At 44.9% G+C, this 15,093-nt stretch overlaps 1 protein-coding gene across 5 annotated transcripts in view; it reads right to left on the bottom strand.

Moving 5' to 3' along the window:
- LOC124711198 (protein bric-a-brac 1-like) overlaps positions 1 to 15,093 on the bottom strand; it is a 448,529-nt gene that overhangs the window by 204,589 nt on the left and 228,847 nt on the right. Inside the window, exon 1 of one of the 5 annotated variants that reach the window (XM_047241128.1) lies at positions 14,052 to 14,271. The exons of the other annotated variants lie outside the window; for them this stretch is intronic. Within the exon in view, the coding sequence (XP_047097084.1) occupies positions 14,052 to 14,256 (205 nt within the window). The 5' untranslated portion in view covers positions 14,257 to 14,271. Of the gene's footprint in view, positions 1 to 14,051; positions 14,272 to 15,093 lie in introns of those variants that run through there. 5 annotated transcript variants of the gene reach the window in all.

The raw sequence follows: 15,093 nt of genomic DNA, 5'->3' as shown, positions 1-15,093 counted from the left end.
CACGTACTCTTCACCGACGAGTGTCGAATTTGCCTTCAACCAGACAATGGTCGGAGACGTATTTGGAGGCAACCCAGTCAGGCTGAACGCCTTAGACACACTGTCCAGCGATTGCAGCAAGGTGGAGGTTCCCTGCTGTTTTGGGGTGGCATTACGTGGGGCCGACGTACACTACTCGGGGTCATGGAAGGCGCCGTAATGGCTGTACGATACGTGAATGCCATCCTCCGACCGATAGTGCAATCATATCGGCAGCATATTGGCGAGTCATTCGTCTTCATGGAAGACAAATCTCGCCCCCATCGTGAGCATCTTGTAAATGACTTCCTTCAGGATAACGACATCGCTCGACATGAGTGGCCAGCATGTTCTCCAGACATGAACGCTATCGAACATGCCTGGGATAGACTGAAAAGGGCTGTTTATGGACGACGTGACCCACCAAACACTCTGAGGGATCTACGTCAAATAGCCGTTCAGGAGTGGGCCAAACTGGACCAACTGGACCTTGATGAACTTGTGGATAGTATGCCACGACGAATATAGGAAAGCATCAATGCAGGAGGACATGCTACTGGGTATTAGAGGTACCCGTGTGTACAGCAATCTGCACTACCACCTCTGAAGGTCTCGCTGTATGGAGGAACAACATGCAATGGGTGGTTTTCATGAACAATAAAAAGGGTGGAAATGTTTATGTCGATCTCTCTTCCAATTTTCTGTACAAGTTCCGGAACTCTCGGAACCGAGGTGATGCAAAACTTTTTTGATGTGTGTAGTTCTGGGGTGTGATAATACGCAATGTGGTCAGTGATTAATGCCGTTATTCAGACACAGAGATAGTGGAAGAGGTATAGCTTTTTAAACGTAATGATCCACTTGTTATGGTGGAATCGGTAATTGTCATGACGTTATATTTGTCATAAACCCTTGTACCTTTCTTCGCCGCTGCGTCATGTCACGGATTGCGCGGCGTCTCCCGCCGAAGTTAGAGACCTTCCTCGGGCACGGGTGTGTTTGCTGTTCTCAGCGTAAGTTGGTTTAAGTAGTGTGTATATCTAGGAACCCATGACCTAAGCAGTTTGGTCCCTTAGGAATTCACACACATTTGAAATTTCTTCGTAATTTTTCTGCTTTGTTATGTCTGCAGTACATTTATTGACTGGAAGCTCTCCGCTTCCATGTGCCGTTCTTTAATCTGTTGCTAAGTTTCTTCATTTCTACTGACGTGTAGCATCCCAAGTTCTTCTTCTTCTTCTTCTTCTTCTTCTTCTTCTCCTCCTCCTCCTCCTCCTCCTCCTGCCTGTGATCTTTCTTAAAAGATTCTTGGTTACAGGCTATTTCTTCGTAGTATACAGGCATGAAATTGTCTTCATTCACTTGATTCCCGCATGCTTTTTTTTCTATTCTTAGAGGCAACTCCTCAAACCACCTATTGTCAGTCCATTTCACTTCTAGTATTTTTCTCCATAACCACATTTCAAACCTACTCCAGTACATTTGCTTTTTCTTTTTGACTGCATGTGAATCGCTATCAAGTAAAACTACACTCCAGACAAACCAGCTGGCGAATCTCTTTGTTAATTCTATTGGAATTATTTCTGTCACCTATTCTAAAGCGCGTGTACCCACAGATCATCATATTGAGGTTCAAGCTCTTGTGTCCGCGTTTGCTTACAAACACATTTCTTTTTGGATGAGATCTGTCTTCTTCAAACAATTTTTCTACTTTGAACCAGAAATCTTTCTTTGAGGTTACATCATCGGTGTTTATTATTTTCCTTCTATCGAATAAAATAAAATTCTCTCTTTTCCATCTGCACATACACTGACGGAAAAAAAAATCGCGACACCAAGGCGGTGTTTCATCAAGAAAGTTAGTAAGCGTGTTTCCACGTGTGGAAGATGATGTGTACTCAAATTTTGCACCAGTCGCATAAGAGTAAGGCTAGAAGAGCCACTATGAGGACGCAAATCAGTTTGGCTTTTGATACATGCGGTAACTGTCGTGAGTGTTAATTACCTCTGAGACGGCATGGTGCGCTGAATTAGTCAAGAATAACTTTAAGGCAACAACACGTCACCGAGTCCGAACGAGGTCTGCAACAGGGCTACGAGAAGCAGGATGCCGCTTCTGCGATATTGCAGAAAGACATGGCAGGAATGTAGCGACTGTACATGACTGCCGGCAGCCGTAGTCGCGAGAAGACCGGGTCCGGACGGTCACGTGGTACTACCGAGAGGACCGTCGTGTTCGGCGCATGCGTCTGGCGTATCGTACCGGATCTGCAGCAGGCATTTGAGCAGTAGTTGGCACGGTAATGTTACAAATCGGTTACTGTAAGGACAACTTCGAGCCGGACGCACTATAGCGTGCATTCTACCGACCCCAAACCACCGCCATTTGCGACTTCCATAGTGTCAACGTAGAGCTCATTGGTGCGTAGGATGAATGTCTGTTGTGTTTTCTGATGAAAGCTGGTTCCACTTCAGTGCCAGTGATGATCGCGTTTTGGTTAGGAGGCGGCCCGTTGAGGGCCTGCAACCAACCTGTCTGCGTGCTAAACACACTGGACCTACACCTAGGAGTTACGGTCTGGCGTGCAATTTGGTATGACGGCAGGAGCACTCTCGTAGTTATGCCACGCACCCTGACTGCAAATTTGTACGCCAGTCTGGTGACTCGACCTATTGAGCTGGAACTCACGAACAGCATTTCAGGCGCCGTTTTCCAACAGGATAATGTTCACTCACCTACCGCCGTTGTAAACTAAGATGCTAACCAGCAAACATAAACATAGCCAAAGCCTTGCAGACAAACAAAAATCACGCGAAGCGAAATGTAGTGTGAGGAGGGCTATGCGAGAAGCGTTCAATGAATTCGAAAGTAAAGTTCTATGTACTGACTTGGCAGAAAATCCTAAGAAATTTTGGTCTTATGTCAAGGCGGTAGGTGGATCAAAACAAAATGTCCAGACACTCTGTGACCAAAATGGTACTGAAACAGAGGATGACAGACTAAAGGCCGAAATGCTAAATGCCTTTTTCCAAAGCTGTTTCACAGAGGAAGACTGCACTGTAGTTCCTTCTCTAGATTGTCGCACAGATGACAAAATGGTAGATATCGAAATAGACGACAGAGGGATAGAGAAACAATTAAAATCGCTCAAAAGAGGACAGGCCGCTGGACCTGATGGGATACCAGTTCGATTTTACAGAGTACGCGAAGGAACTTGCCCCCCTTCTTGCAGCGGTGTACCGTAGGTCTCTAGAAGAGCGTAGCGTTCCAAAGGATTGGAAAAGGGCACAGGTCATCCCCGTTTTCACGAAGGGAGGTCGAACAGATGTGCAGAACTATAGACCTATATCTCTAACGTCGATCAGTTGTTGAATTTTGGAACACGTATGTTATGACTTTTCTGGAGACTAGAAATCTACTCTGTAGGAATCAGCATGGGTTTCGAAAAAGACGGTCGTGTGAAACCCAGCTCGCGCTATTCGTCCACGAGACTCAGAGGGCCATGGACACGGGTTCCCAGGTAGATGCCGTGTTTCTTGACTTCCGCAAGGCGTTCGATACAGTTCCCCACAGTCGTTTAATGAACAAAGTAAGAGCATATGGACTATCAGACCAATTGTGTGATTGGATTGAAGAGTTCCTAGATAACAGAACGCAGCATGGAGAGAAGTCCTCGGAAGTAAGAGTGATTTCAGGTGTGCCGCAGAGGAGTGTCATAGGACCGTTGCTATTCACAATATACATGAATGACCTTGTGGATGACATCGGAAGTTCACTGAGGCTTTTTGCAGACGATGCTGTGATGTATCGAGAAGTTGTAACAATGGAAAATTGTTCTGAAACGCAGGAGGATCTGCAGCGAATTGACGCATGGTGCAGGGAATGGCAATTGAATCTCAATGTAGACAAGTGTAATGTGCTGCGAATACATTGAAAGATATATCCCTCATCATTTAGCTACAATATAGCAGGTCAGCAACTGGAAGCAGGTAATTCCATAAATTATCTGGGAGTAGGCATTAGGTGTGATTTAAAATGGAATGATCATATAAAGTTGATCGTTGGTAAAGCAGATGCCAGACAGATTCATTGGAAGAATCCTAAGGAAATGCAATCCGAAAACAAAGGAAGTAGGTTACAGTACGCTTGTTCGCCCACTACTTGAATACTGCTCAGCAGTGTGGGATCCGTACCAGATAGGGTTGATAGAAGAGATAGAGAAGATCCGACGGAGAGCAGCGCGCTTCGTTACAGGATCATTTAGTAATCGCGAAAGCGTTACGGAGATGATAGATAAACTCCAGTGGAAGGCTCTGCAGGAGAGTAGATGTAGATACGCTCAGTAGCTCGGTACGGGCTTTTGTTGAAGTTTCGAGAACATACATTCACCGAAGAGTCAAGCAGTATATTGCTCCCTCCTACGTGTATCTCGCGAAGAGACCATGAGGATAAAATCAGAGAGATTAGAGCCCACACAGAATCATACCGACAATCCTTCTTTCCACGAACAATACGAGACTGGAATAGAAGGGAGAACCGATAGAGGTACTCAAGGTACCCTCCGCCACACATCGTCAGGTGGCTTGGGGACTATGGATGTAGATGTAGATGCTCTACGGAGTGACAACATGTTGCCTTGGCCTCCTAGATCTCCAGAACTGTCTCCAATCGACCACATATGGGACATCATCATCCGATGACAAGTCCAGCGTCATCCACAACCAGCATTAATCGCCTCTGTATTGACGAAATGCAACAGACATGGAACTGCATCCCACAAACTGACATCTGGCACATGTACAACACAATATATGCATGTTTGCACTCAACATTCTGGCTGTTACATCGTTTATTAATATACCGGTATTTCACATTTGCAATGGCTCATCTCGCGTTTACGGTAACCTGAGATCTAGTAATGTAGAATTATGGTTCAGTTCTTTTTCATTTCACAAAATTTTAAAGGATTGCAATGTAGTATCCACTTTTCTCAATAACAGTAGTCTTCGGTAAGTCTTGTTTTCCTGTTAAAAAGGCATCCTTTTTGTTCTTTCGGATTACTTAGGTCACTAATTAACCTTTTATACCTGGGATTCACAGTCATGTAGAACGTGACTGTGAATAATAATAATAAGAAATAAGTGACTAGTGACGGGCTAACGAACAAGAGTGTCTACAGACTATGTTGTTTTATGACATATGGATGTGTGCGCTCGCAATATGTAACAGCGCCACGAATGTATTTAATAGTAATGACAACGACATATAAATGCGTCAGCTCATTTTGACATGGCTTAAAGCCACAAAAATCTGCACTTGATAATGGCCTAAGGCCGGAATTGCAATCGTGAAATAAAGAAAGTGTTACAGTCACTGGTGTAAATATGCTGTCTTTTGTAAAAATAGGTCACTGTTATCAGTAGCCTTCTCAGTGGCTACAATATGTTTCCATCGGAGCGTAGAGTTCTGAAACGAATCAAATTCTGGTGGGCTTGTGTGAGGACTGTAGAGTTGATGAGGAAAGATTTCCCATCCACAGTTATCCAAATCTCAGCGTACTGGTTCGCCAATATGCGATCGTGCATTACCATGCAGAATGAAAACTTCAGCTGCAAAAGCGTGGGACCTTCTCTGGCGAATTTACGGCGCAAAACATTTTGCAGAAAGTCTGTGCAGGATCGCCCCGTTGCATTGGTTGCCTGGGCATTATCAGTTCCTACCAGTCTATTCCTGTCATAAGCCATAATCATCATCATCATCATCATCATCATCATCATCATCATCAACTTTGGACTGTTGGCGACGGCAAAATCTCTATCAATATTTCATCTGCAGCAACAATCCTGTTTAAAATCTGATATTCCTGTGTCTCGTCGCGCTGAAGCAATTTGTTGTGCGATTCTCTCGCAATTTTCGTAATTTACTCTTCACCCAGATAACGAGGAACTCATTTTCTCTGTAGTTTCACTGGTTTTTTTCTGAACACTGAAGAGACAGTCGGCCGGTGTGACCGAGAGGTTCTAGGCGCTTCAGTCTGGAACTGCGCGACCGCTACGGTCGCAGGTTCTAATCCTGCCTCGGGCATGGATGTGTGTGATGTCCTTAGGTTAGTTAGGTTTAAGTAGTTCTAAGTTCTAGGGGACTGATGACCTCAGATGTTAAGTCCCATAGTGCTTAGAGCCATTTGAAACATTCTTGAAGAGACACACACGTTTCCTTCAACTGCAGTTTCTTCGCGTGATTTCTTTCGACCGTCTTGGAAAATGTTGCCAAGTGTAGTTTCTTGCAGTTATCAGCCGCCCACTCTTTGAGTTGCCTTCAGTACTTTTCCAGCCTTCGCGGAAACGAGAGGACCACCGTTGCACTGTGCTTCCGTGCAAAAATGGTTCATATGGCTCCAAGCACTAAGGGACTTAACATCTGAGGTCATCAGTCCCCTAGACTTAGAACTACTTAAACCTAAATAACTAACGACATCACGCACATCCATGCCCGAGGCAGGATTCGAACCTGCGACCGTAGCGGTCGCGCGGTTCCTGACTAGCGCCTAGAACCGCTCGGCCACCCCGGCCGGCTCGTGTGCTAGAACATCGGTCGATGCGACCGAAGAAAAATTGATTTCAATTCCACCGACTGTCATCCGAAGTCTATACTTTCGGAAGATAGGATCTGCTATAGTGTGACCGCGCACGTAGTGGTGCATTGATTTGAAACGATCAGCTATCTCTGGCCGATGTCGGTCGTCGGCGGAATCCACCGACATCGGAGCCACTGTGACCGCAGCCTTACAACGCAGATGTATGAGAAATTAATGTACTGACCATGGACAAAATGATATCCTTGGCAGGAGTCGGCGGTTACGCCAAACTGAAGGATTCAGTGTGAGGAGTGGATTCGCTGATTACTTCAACGGGCCAAATTTTAATCGCCGTTCACAGTACTGATAACAATAACAACACTCTTGTCATAACTGTAGTTAAAGGCTCAATAGTAATACAGGGCTATTACAAATGATTGAAGCGATTTCATAAATTCACTGTAGCTCCATTCATTGACATATGGTCACGACACACTACAGATACGTAGAAAAACTCAAAGTTTTGTTCGGCTGAAGCCGCACTTCAGGTTTCTGCCGCCAGAGCGCTCGAGAGCGCAGTGAGACAAAATGGCGACAGGAGCCAAGAAAGCGTATGTCGTGCACTTACATCAGTCAGTCATAACAGTGCAACGACACTTCAGAACGATAACAGTGCAACGACACTTCAGAACGATAACAGTGCAACGACACTTCAGAACGATAACAGTGCAACGACACTTCAGAACGATAACAGTGCAACGACACTTTAGAACGAAGTTCAAGAAAGATCCACCAACTGCTAACTCCATTCGGCGATGGTATGCGCAGTTTAAAGCTTCTGGATGCCTCTGTAAGGAGAAATCAACGGGTCGGCCTGCAGTGAGCGAAGAAACGGTTGAACGCGTGCGGGCAAGTTTCACGCGTAGCCCGCGGAAGCCGACGAATAAATCAAGCAGGGAGCTAAACGTACCACAGCCGACGGTTTGGAAAATCTTACGGAAAAGCCTAAAGCAGAATCCTTACCGTTTACAATTGCTACAAGCCCTGACACCCGATGACAAAGTCAAACGCTTTGAATTTTCGGCGCGGTTGCAACAGCTCATGGAAGAGGATGCGTTCAGTGCGAAACTTGTTTTCAGTGATGAAGCAACATTTTTTCTTAATGGCGAAGTGAACAGACACAATGTGCGAATCTGGGCGGTGGAGAATCCTCACGCATTCGTGCAGCAAATTCGCAATTCACCAAAAGTTAACGTGTTTTGTGCAATCTCACGGTTTAAAGTTTACGGCCCCTTTTTCTTCTGCGAAAAAAACGTTACAGGACACGTGTATCTGGACATGCTGGAAAATTGGTTCATGCCACAACTGGAGACCGACAGCGCCGACTTCATCAACAGGATGGTGCTCCACCGCACTTCCATCATGATGTTCGGCATTTCTTAAACAGGAGATTGGAAAACCGATGGATCGGTCGTGGTGGGGATCATGATCAGCAATTCATGTCATGGCCTCCACGCTCTCCCGACTTAACCCCATGCGATTTCTTTCTGTGGGGTTATGTGAAAGATTCAGTGTTTAAACCTCCTCTACCAAGAAACGTGCCAAAACTGCGAGCTCGCATCAACGATGCTTTCGAACTCATTGATGGGGACATGCTGCGCCGAGTGTGGGAGGAACTTGATTATCGGCTTGATGTCTGCCGAATCACTATAGGGGCACATATCGAACATTTGTGAATACCTAAAAAAACTTTTTGAGTTTTTGTATGTGTGGGCAAAGCATTGTGAAAATATCTCAAACAATAAAGTTATTGTAGAGCTGTGAAATCGCTTCAATCATTTGTAATAACCCTGTATATTTCCGACTGTGTTACATTAGACATAAAGACATTTCTTATAACACATTTCATTAATTTTTCTTTCAACTTCTGCCCAAATTAAGTCCTTTCACAATTTGTTTTTCAAATTGGCGTCAGCCGTGTTCCGCAAAATATGCTTTTCGGATACCAACTCGGTAGGCTGCTCATCCTCTGAGGTAGCTGACATTTCTGGTGAATGTTTCAATAATTAGATCGGAAGAATTACCTGTTCTCTTGCTGTCTGTGCGCGCGAAACAAGTACTGCAGCTATTGCCTAGTAGCCGCTGCTGCTCAGTTGGACTTCCCCCACTTCTCGCAGCAAATCGCTGCGACTCCTGCCGCAGTAGGCAAGCGTTTCCCACAGGTTGCGCCCGCAGCGGCACTGCGTAGGGATGTGGTCCGGCACGTCTGCATTGCGCGAGTGGGTGGTGCGATCTCGCACGCCTTGTACGCAGCACGTTGCGGGAAATTCTCATAGCTAGGAAAACGTAGCTTAATGGATTAGTGCGTCGTTCGCTCTACAGTGACAAGACAGTGGAGATGTTTTCCGACAACGCAATGCGTAACGTAGTAAGCCAGAACTAAGTCAGGTGCGACACAACTAGTTTTGGACGAGTGTCAGACGTTGCATACTGCATCCTATTGAAGCAATTGCTGCAAGGCAGGTGAATTTCTTATATAAAATCTCTATTAAGTGTGCTGAAACACTACAGGCGCATTTCAGTACCGCGGAAGATAACCTGCTAATTTACACGTGGAGCAGATAATGCTATTCTTCAAAGTCCATCAGCTAACCCAGTAGTCTTCCATCAATACTGTACAGTATATCTATACTTTGGCTAAAGCAAATTTGAAGACACTTCCCAGTCAGCTCATGTGGACTGAATAGTTAATGTGCTTGCTGTTTCATTTCCTGGGAAAACAAAAATGTGCAACGTATTTAAGTTTCCTATCGACGCAGAACAACCTACCCAGATTACACGGCGCAAAATCCCTGTGAAAACCCGGCTTTCGGCGCAAGTGATACTATGGACAGGCAGTGACGCAGCGATCGGTAAATCCTACCGGTACCTGGGGTTCAGAAATAGTTGATGAGATCCCTCCTGAAAAGGCCAAAATGGCGGGATACGGCCAATAACACGGCTACGTTGAATTTCTCACCGTTGTGTTTCCAACTCGTTGGTAGGTGCCATAGGAGTTCCGTCCAACCAATTTTACGCCGTGAGTTTGTCGACCGGTCTCACCCACTGCTGATTTACGCCATTCACCGGCAGCGAATGTGTTGCCACCGTTTTTGTTTCTGTGTAGTTTCGACGGCGTAAGCTACTTGAGTTCTATGCACTATGAGTAATGGAAATACACCGTGCAACGAAAATTGAAGGATCACTTTTTTCTAAATCCAATAATTGTCTCCCACTAGAAGGCATAACTTTGAAATTTGACTAAAATATGAAAAAAGCTTTTGTGTTGGCAGAAGAGCCAACACCGTCTTACCGGAGGAGGCCGAAATGCACAATTATACTGACGTGAGGTCTGGAACAGGACAAGGAATGAGAATTCAGAAAGCGGACGTAATTAATTTGATACTTAACTTTAATCCATTAATGACGAACGTCGCTCTTGACGGTACATGATTCACAATATTATCTGTCAGAATACATTCTTAGTAACTGAATATGGTGCCTTGCTAGGTCGTAGCAAATGACGTAGCTGAAGGCTATGCTAAACTGTCGTCTCTGCAAATAAGAGCGTATGCAGACAGTGAACCATCGCTAGCAAAGTCGGCTGTACAACTGGGGCGAGTGCTAGGGAGTCTCTAGACTAGACCTGCCGTGTGGCGGCGCTCGGTCTCACTGATAGCGGCGACACGCGGGTCCGACGTATATTAACGGACCGCGGCCGATTTAAAGGCTACCACCTGGCGGTGACACCACAAAAGCCACAGCTCAGAAGTTAATGTGAAGGGTTGTGGGGTCACATTGGCACCACATTTCACCACAATTCTTCCCAACGCCACCAGTGATGTGCCATACGTTAGGAAGGTCGTCACAGTCCCTTAACGCCCCGGGGAAGGAGGTTGCTTGATTGGCGCCCTCTATGCCACGACCTAAAGCCTTTTCGTGTATATTCCGAGCGGCTGCGGGTCTAAAATTTTTTCCTCGGCCAATAAGAAAATCACATCTCAACACGCCGCGTCGCGATTTGGGCCTCCATCGCAGAAGCGTCATAAAGGGTGAAATGTGGGGAGAGGCGCTGTTACGATCTTCCCATCGTGTGGCATGGCTACAGTGCCGTTGGGTAGAATTGTGGTGAAATTTGGAGCCAATGTGACATCAGCAAGAGACCCTACAGCTCACAGGAACTTGTTTTCGTCCTTTTTTCGCATACATCGACACCTGGCTGGTGAAGCGTCGCGTTGTCGAGGCCAAGGGTGGCGTCGCAGGGCGGCAACTTTTGCAACGTTACAGAGGAAGGTTGTAGGTATGTTTGAGCCAAATTTCACACTTAAAATTCGCAATGACGGGCAATTACGGTTTTTCGATAAAGCAGTCCTTTAATTCTGTTGCGGAGTATATTTGCAATGAAAAGGAAGCCTTATCTTCTCAAAGACGGTCATTGCCACAGGGTACACAGGAAATGTGCTGAGTATGACCTGGTTGTGCGTGAGCTCTGAACAGGATAGGTGTCCAGGCCGCTTAATCCCTTCAGGCTTGCTTTTTTCTTGAGAAGGGAATATTTTTCTTTATGCTCTTGTGCTTTTAGCTGATTTTTAATGATTTTAGGCGCTCAAAACATACTTTGTAGCCGGCCGGAGTGGCCGTGCGGTTCTAGGCGCTACAGTCTGGAACCGAGCGACCGCTTCGGTCGCAGGTTCGAATCCTGCCTCGGGCATGGATGTGTGTGATGTCCTTAGGTTAATTAGGTTTAATTAATTCTAACTTCTAGGCGACTGATGACCTCAGAAGTTAAGTCGCATAGTGCTCAGATCCATTTGAACCATTTGAGCCATACTTTGTACACTTGACTTCTTTTTATGGACTAAAACAATTTTGAAATATTCACTGTTGTAATAAACTTATCACTCGATAATCACCATGCAAAATAACATAATAATAATATTCAGTTATACAGGAAATATAACTAACTAACCACTTCCGTGTATTCTGGAGGCCACTAGCTGGCCCACCTGACGAACTAGATGTCCAGACTGAAAAACGAGTGTATACCTGCTATAAATGCTATATTTGAAATTGACATAAGATTCCATTGGCCATCGTCAGGAAAGATCACAGATCTTTACAGAAGGTTAAAAGACGTAAGGATATACAAGTCTAGGGATGAAGGAAGATATTTAACACCTCTAGTTTTCTCACAAAAAATTCAGTGAGAAATAATAATTCACAAAATAAGACAAGAAATTTAATCATTTGCTGCAGTAATGTTATAGAAAGAAAAAAAAAGGTATGAAAAACAACATTTAAACATGCCTGTGTTTATGTGCATAGACAGTCCGAAGCCTGGATAAAATGAGAAGCGGATAATATTACAAAATGGCCGGCGGAAGCTTCCCGTTGTTGTGGCTTCCTTTCACTGTCTGAAAATCCAGCGTTGAAATATTTGTGGTCGGAAACACCACGCTGACGTCACGAGTCGCAAAGCATCGCGAGCGCTCGGCTGCATCCGGAGCCCCCGAGAGATCAATATGTCAACGAAAAAGTACCCACTAAAGGTCTTATCTTAGTCGTTTGCTATCCAGCACGTATTTAATTGCGCAGTTAAGGAATTATCAAACCCTTCTGAAACAGCAACTCGCTCCCAGCCGGAGATGGACACTGCAATTCGTGCAGACCTATAGTGTCACGTGCTGTGCCGTATGTCACAAGGCTTGTAGCATTCTTTGGTTTGGCCCCGTCGCAACCCCCCCCCCCCCCCCCCCCTCAGAAAGCCCACGACACCAACAATACCGCAGAGGGACGTAGTATACGAATGTTCCCGATAGGCAACATCAGAAATCAGAAGCAAGCAGCGGATATTAGCAGAGAAGGTTACTGGTGATAAAGGTGTTCCGATACAGCTTTATCACAAAATATTCCCAAAGACAGCACTTTTAAAACTAATAGTAGAAAAAGTACTTATATTTTAGCAACTGAGATATCGCAGGATGGCTGTCGGTAAAAGCTATCAATTAAGCTACTCAGATATGCTGTACGATGTATATGAATGGCGCAAGGGCGAACTATTATAACTGTACGATCATTAGTTTGTAATCAGGAAGCAGTAAGAAACATATTGAAACCTAGCAGTATTTCAAGAAGCACTACAGCAACATACCACACGTTCAAAAGGCTTCATACTAGTACATTCACATTTGATGTGATGATAATACTGAAGTACGTGAACTACTAGAGAACAATAAGAGAAATCACCAATCTGAATGTTCTAGTAGAAAGCTGAGAAATTTATCTATTAGAACGACAACATACACAGATGTAAATCAACGGATGTCTATCAAATGATTTATATGGTTTTTTTGTACGAATTCACACAATTGGAAATGACACTTAACAGTCAATCTCATGTACAAATTAAGTAGGATCCACCGCTTGGTCTTGTTTCTCTTGTTCATTACATCTATTGTTTATGACAAACTGTATTTAGCCGGTCGTTGTGGCCGTGCGGTTCTAGGCGCTTCAGCCTAGAACCGCGTGACCGCTACGGTAGCAGGTTCGAATCCTGTCTTGGGCATGGATGTGTGTGATGTCCTTAGGTTAGTTAGGTTTAAGTAGTTCGAAGTTCTAGGGGACTGATGACCACATATGGTAAGTCCCATAGTGCTCAGAGCCATTTGAACCAAACTGTATTTATGATTTTAGCTGACGGTTTAATGTAAGTACAGTACGCAAACCTATTTACTGAAGCATTAACTAATTTTTGTGCCAGCAAACTCCCTGTCAGATGGGGGTGGTACAGGAACATATTATGGACTACGTGCAACTAGAAGATAGGGTACCTGCTGCTGGCAGTAATAACGCAAATTTAGCTGACGAAATGTTTACGAAAGGAAAAGATTGTGTTTTATGATGCTTACATTGCACCGCCTCGTGGTTTCCATGACTAAATTCATTCCGACTATGTACTGTGCATTTTGCCAGCTGACATACACACACACAACCTGGAGTACAGCACGTATCCTTCAGCAGTTGTTTTCGTCCAATTAATAACAAAAGGCTCGAATTATTCAAGAATAATGGGGGCAAGTCACCGAATGGCAGAAGCGCTGCGTTGCCGACAGGTACACTAACAAAAGGCACAGAGGTTAGCTAGCTTTCAGAATATCTCTTTTGTTCGTATACCTTTGGACGATGCAGCGTTTCTTTGGTGAGTCGTCCCCTTTATTCGGAATAATTCGTAATTCTCAACCAGAACTTTCCGTACACTATTATTGCAAAACTCTCGAATTGTCAAAGGCGCGTCCTCTTTTAGATCTCACTCAATACTGTATTTACAATGGTAGGACCTAAATGTGCCTGTCCGACAGCATATAAGTAGTAATAAAGAAAAACGTACAGGCTTACAGTGACCCTGCTGTACATTACCTTCAGTAAACTTCCAACTGTCTTGGCTCAGCTGACTCTCCGAACTGGAGCTACGTTTCTGGTTCGTCCCAATAGCTTCTCTTCTTGCTTTATACAATCCAGTCTTTGAGTTCTCATAATTTGGAATATTTCCGACGAAATCTAAACCTTCCCCATTCATATATCGAAATTCTTCTCTAAAAATTTGGGAAACAGGCACTGCCATTTCTTCGCAGACTCTTACCCTGCAATTATGCATTCGTTTTTTAAGTTGCACATCTCTCTCGTTAGGTAAGCAAGAATGTTGCTGTTCACGAATGATTTTGCCATTCGCAATTTTTAAACGGCCTCGGCACTTCCACCGTTCCGAATTCACGCATAACCAGTTTGTGTACTGAGCACTTTTTCTGTGCACCCGGTAGCGATGGCCATCCTTAAGAAGACACGGCTTCCCTTTCGTCGTCGTAATTATTTCCATCACACACACTGTATTCAACACAAGTAGCGTACGGAAACGATGGGTGAAGACGATAGCAGCAGACTGCCAACACACCCGCAACTGGTGAACGACTGACGTAGTTCAGCAGTGGGAGAACCTCGACCTTAGAGACAGGAAGGCAGCCGCGGCTTCGCTCCGAACGCGATCGTTGGTAGCCGAAATGTTCCGAAGCTAGCGCTTGGCGGTGGGGCGACTTGCGTGGCGCGCTTTTTGTTATTGTATTCAGTTCCTAGCGTGATCGTGTTCGTAGCGTTTTCCGTGGGTGTCTTACATCTTCCGACACGAGTGAAACTAAGCAGTTTGAGCGTTCGAGTGCGGAAAGGCGTCTGCAAAGAGGTAGAATATCACAGAGGCAACACGCGACCAGATTGAAGCAAACTGAAAATCACCCTCAGCTAGGTTTCCGGAAGTCGCAAGAAAGGGGCGTGGTACGTGACAGTGCTACACAACGCAAGAATAGAATTGCAAACCTCTGCCGCAAAAACAGATAAAATGCGCCTGAACGACTCTTTACAGAGGCACCCGGCATATAAAAATATTTACACCAACCATAATCGAGTCTGA

Source organism: Schistocerca piceifrons, chromosome 8, assembly GCF_021461385.2.
Source record: "Schistocerca piceifrons isolate TAMUIC-IGC-003096 chromosome 8, iqSchPice1.1, whole genome shotgun sequence".
NCBI classification, from domain to species: Eukaryota; Metazoa; Arthropoda; class Insecta; order Orthoptera; family Acrididae; genus Schistocerca; species Schistocerca piceifrons.
Note: the sequence above shows the minus strand (reverse complement) of the source record. Positions and strands in the feature narration are given on the sequence as shown.